Source organism: Alligator sinensis, unplaced genomic scaffold, assembly GCF_000455745.1.
Source record: "Alligator sinensis unplaced genomic scaffold, ASM45574v1 scaffold1542_1, whole genome shotgun sequence".
Lineage (NCBI taxonomy): Eukaryota > Metazoa > Chordata > Crocodylia > Alligatoridae > Alligator > Alligator sinensis.
The window spans coordinates 550,797-555,172 of NW_005842452.1; the positions used below are offsets into that span (position 1 = coordinate 550,797).

The 4,376-nt window shown below is 57.7% G+C and overlaps 1 protein-coding gene across 1 annotated transcript in view; it reads right to left on the reverse strand.

The window, feature by feature from the left end:
* The window catches only part of SP1 (Sp1 transcription factor), a 46,891-nt gene extending 43,087 nt beyond the window's left edge, over nt 1-3,804 (reverse strand). Inside the window, exon 1 of the mRNA XM_025212267.1 lies at nt 3,758-3,804. Coding sequence (XP_025068052.1) covers nt 3,758-3,804 — 47 coding nt within the window. The remainder of the gene's footprint in view (nt 1-3,757) is intronic.
* Between the last annotated feature and the right edge of the window lie 572 nt (nt 3,805-4,376).

The window sequence follows — 4,376 nt, forward strand, 5'->3', positions numbered from 1 at the left end:
CAGCCTGGCCCGGCCTCCGCCGCTCGGAGCCTGCAATTAGGGAGCAATTCCCAGCGTGCGGTCGGGCTGGGACGAGGCAGGAGGAATGCGGCACGGAGCCGGCCTGGGGGTGGGGGGGCAGCCCCTTGGTGCCCCCCTGGTACCCCGCCACACACACCTCGGGGACCCTCTGCGGCTGGGGACTGAGCAGAGATGAGGCCAGGGACCCCCCCGGAACAAGGGGGGGACCAGGCTGGAGAAACCCCCAGCGCCCTCTTCACTTCCCCCCAGCTCCTGTCTCCACCTCTCCTCTTCACCCCTAATTCCCCCGTCCCATGCCCCCTTGCACCCCCAGCTCTCTGCTCTGCCTTCTTCTCCAGCCTCTCTCAGCTCCCTTCCAGCTTCCCCTGGGCAAAGACCTTCCTCAGGAGACAGCCCTCCAGCCCTTACTGGGAGGGTTACTGGGACAAGCTGGTTGCTGAGCTGAGAGCTGTTTCCCTGGCATCAGCGACGGAGATCCTAAAATGACCTTTGCCTCCCATACTCCACGGCCCTTGGGTTCAATGCTCTGGGTTCAATGTGTCCGAAAGCTTGCAATTAAAGATTATTTTTTGTTGCAAAAATCTTGTTGATCTAATAAAAGATATCATCTCTACTACAAGTCCTGATTGCCGTTTCCTCTAGACCAATACGGCTACATCTTGGATGCCCTGAGACTTGCTTTTGGCTAAAGCCTCTTCTCAAAAGGCTGCCAGGCTAGCGTTGAACACATCAGGATGACGGAGACTCCATCACTTCCCTGGCAGGGTTTTTTCCAGTGGCTAAATCACCCTTGTTTCTTCTTTGAGTTTGCCTGGCTTGAGTCCGCTCATTTGTCCGAGTCCTTGAGCTAAAGGTCTGCTTTCTAGGGACAGACGAGGTTCTTTGGGCAAATGTGATATCTTTGATTAGACCAGCTAAATAGTTGGCAAAATTGTTCGTTGCAACATTTTGGGTACAAACAACAGGGGAAAATTTATCAGGCCGTTCCCTGCAATGAACCAGTCATCCTCCCCACAGCCCTGCCACAAGGCAACAGCCTTCCCTGGAGCATCTGTAGCCCCTGTTATAGCAAAGGCAGTTGCTTTTTCACTTCTTGGGCCTTTAGAAACACTCCATTGGGGGCTTGGGGGGTTTCGTGGTGGTCACGCAGTCCAGCAAGTCCATGAGGGCACTTTGCACCCCAGCCCTGGTTGCAATAGCTGCATGAGGGTAGGTCACAACCACTGTGCATACAGGCATCTCTGTCCACCAGCTCCTCAAGCCTCCTCCAGTGTTTTGCAGGCATTTGCCGACTTAAATCACCAACAAGCTTCTCACTCTTGTCTAATGGGTTTTTTCAGCAGTCCCCATTGCTAGATACAAGGTGCCCAGTCGGACACCCCCAACACTGCAGAAGTCTGCGTATACCACCTGCCCCGGAGGAAGCGCTGGGTGCTGGGCTGGCCCAGGGATACCTGGGTTCCCAACTTCAAATGGCTGATTTCTCAGCTCCGTGCCTCAGTTTCCCCCTGTAAAATGGGGCAATGGAGAATGCCCATTTCCTAGTGGAGGAGTGGACTGTGAAGGTGAAGGCACAAGCGTGCGTGAAGTGGGGTTAGGGGTGGGTGGAGGGTCAGGCTGCATGAGCTGCTCCTGAGGGGGTCTCTATTACTGATTAACACCCAGTCCACTGGACTGATGGGGCCGTGTTGACACCGCAAAGGACCATGGGGCCTCCTGACCCCACCAAAAGCACCTGTGTGACATGGGGAGTCCAGGGGGCTGTGACTGTGTCACTGTGGGGTGATGCTGAGGACCACTTCGGCTTGGCACAGCACAGACCGTACACCCTGAGGCTGTCCTGGGCCCATAGCGACAGCCGGCTGACAGGACCCCGGGTGCACAGTTGACAGGACCCCAGGCCATAGCAGCGCGGCGCCCAGACAGAGCACCCCAAGCCCCTGATGCTGCAGCCCCCGGGGCCGTCCCAGACTCCGGGGTCCCTCCAGCCTCGCTCTTCCTCTCCCTGCCGCCCATCCCAGCAGGGGACCCGTGGGCAGGAGCTGCTCTCGCTACGGGACGAGCCGGCTCGTGTTTCTCATTAGCAACAAGGGTCCGACCGTCCCCCCCACCCCGGGCGTGCTGAGCAGTGCCCCCCCTCCGCCACCCCCTTTTCCATCCCCAGGCCTCCACGTCCCATAAATCTCCCTGGGCTTTATTTAAATAACTGGAATGTGAGGCTCTTTGTTCAGAAAATAGCTCTGCGGAGCTGCCCGGGCGCAGATAATGAGCCGGGAGGCTATATCGGTCGGTAACATTAGCGGAACTTTCCATATTTATATTCCAAGCCTAATTATGGTTTGTGTGTGCACTCGAAATGATGATTCATCTAAACCGAGCCCGGGCCGCAGCGTGATGGCAGGGCCGGCCGGGAGTGGGGGGCCGCCCCAGCCCGCTCCCTGCTGCCTCCACCCCCTGCCCTGGGCTCAGCCCTTGGCTTCCTGCAGCACAGCTGCCCCAGCCCGAGGCAGCAGGCGATGGGAACCGGGGCAGGTAATTAAGGGGAGGGTGTGAGAGATGGAGGGAGAGAGGTTTATTAGGAAACGGGTGGGGGAGAGGTGTGGATGGGGCAGACAGACAGATAGATCCCTCATCTCTGTCTCATCCTGCAGCCCCTTCATCTCATCCATCCTCCTCTTCGTCTTGGATCTCTCTTCTGTGCTGGTGCCTCTCAGTCCCAGCCTGTACCCTGCAAATCCCCACCTGTATCCCCTGATAACCCCTCCACCCTGATCTGTATCTGTCCCAAGCTACCGCAGCCCTGAGCACCTCTACCCCGGCTTTGGAGAAGAAACTCCTCCGTGTCGTCTCTCAGCGCAGGGGCGAAACTTGGTGTGAGCTCTGACCAATGGAGGTTTCTCCTGATCATTGCAACTCATTAAGGCTTATCTTTCCCAGTGCTTCTGGCATCCGCTGTGCTTCTGGCTGCTGAGGTCTGCACCCAGCACCCTCCAGGGTGAAGCCCAGGCAGCCTAAACTCAAGCCCAGGTAAAGGCAGGACAGGAGCAGGGATACGGAGAGCCAAACGAGGCCTCTCCCAGCTGGCCGGGACCGCATGGGGAGCCCAGAGAAGACTCGCCCACTCCACGTGGTAACCACACAGCCTGGAAGACCAAACCAGGATGGAGAAGAGCCCTGCGCTGGGGGTTATTTTTAGCCAAAGGCCCCTGGAAATGTGATAATTAGACGGTCGGTCAGAAGGTAGCCAGCCTGGGGGTGGCCGGCATCGGCAGCTGCAAGAGCGCCAGCTGTGAGGCCCCTGCGGGCACTGCCCTCCTGACCCACGGAGACCCACGTCCCAGCTGCTGAGCCTGCTGCCGCCTGAGTTCCTGCTGCAGAGGAGCGTGGCAGGGCCTGGGAGTGTCGCTCTTTGGTGTCTGCATGCAGCGGTGCTCATCAGGGCTCCTTGGCCAGGGGTTTTGCCCGTCTGTGCACTTCCATGTTTCCACATATGTACTCTTTAGGCCACGCATGTGCTCCCATGCATCGCAGTCTGGGCAGGCGTGTTTCAGTGCAGGGAGAGTGGGGTTCAAATAAATGGCCTCTCTCTCAGGTCCCTGGGGCTCAAAGGGTCACGTCTCACACTCTCTCCCATTGCCCCATCACACAGTAACATTCACCTGCTGGATCAGGTCAGGCAGCCATTGCAAACCCCAGCCACTTCCAGTGGACCAGTTGCCCCACTTGTTCCTGTTACCCCCAACCCCGCTTCACCAGGATCTGCTTGCTTTGCTGCAGCTTCATCTTTCGACTGCGGGGCAAGGGTGTCCAACGGTTACATACATGTGTACAGCACCTAGCACAAGCATCCCTAGTAATGGAGCCTCCTCTGTTGCACTACTTGGGTTAAGATTGCTGGAAACACAGGGTGGGTCAGGGGCCAGAGCACGGTCCTCGAAGGAAGGAGGCTTGGGTTTTGGTCCCAACTTTGCCACGACTTGAATAAGTCCCTTTTCCTGCTCTGTGCCTCAGTTTCCCCTGTTACCAGCTCTCTATTAATCCCCAAGCTCTTTGGGCAGAGAGACACTCTCCCTGTGGCTATGCAGCGCCTGGCATGTTAGGATCCTGACTTTGGTTGGTGTCTATAGGCACCACGAGGACTAAGATTATACCAGACCAATCCTGCCCGTAGTATTCAAGCCCCCACACCCATCTCTGTCTCTCCAGCAATAGGAGTCCGGCTGAATCCATGCACTAGCTGCACAGCTCAGATCCTTCCAGGGCCCAGCCGCCAGGGGGCAATGATCCTGCATATGAAGCTGGCTCCCAGTGCCGTCCAGTCCTGGGGGCACTGGTGGTCCCGTGGGGGGTGGCGC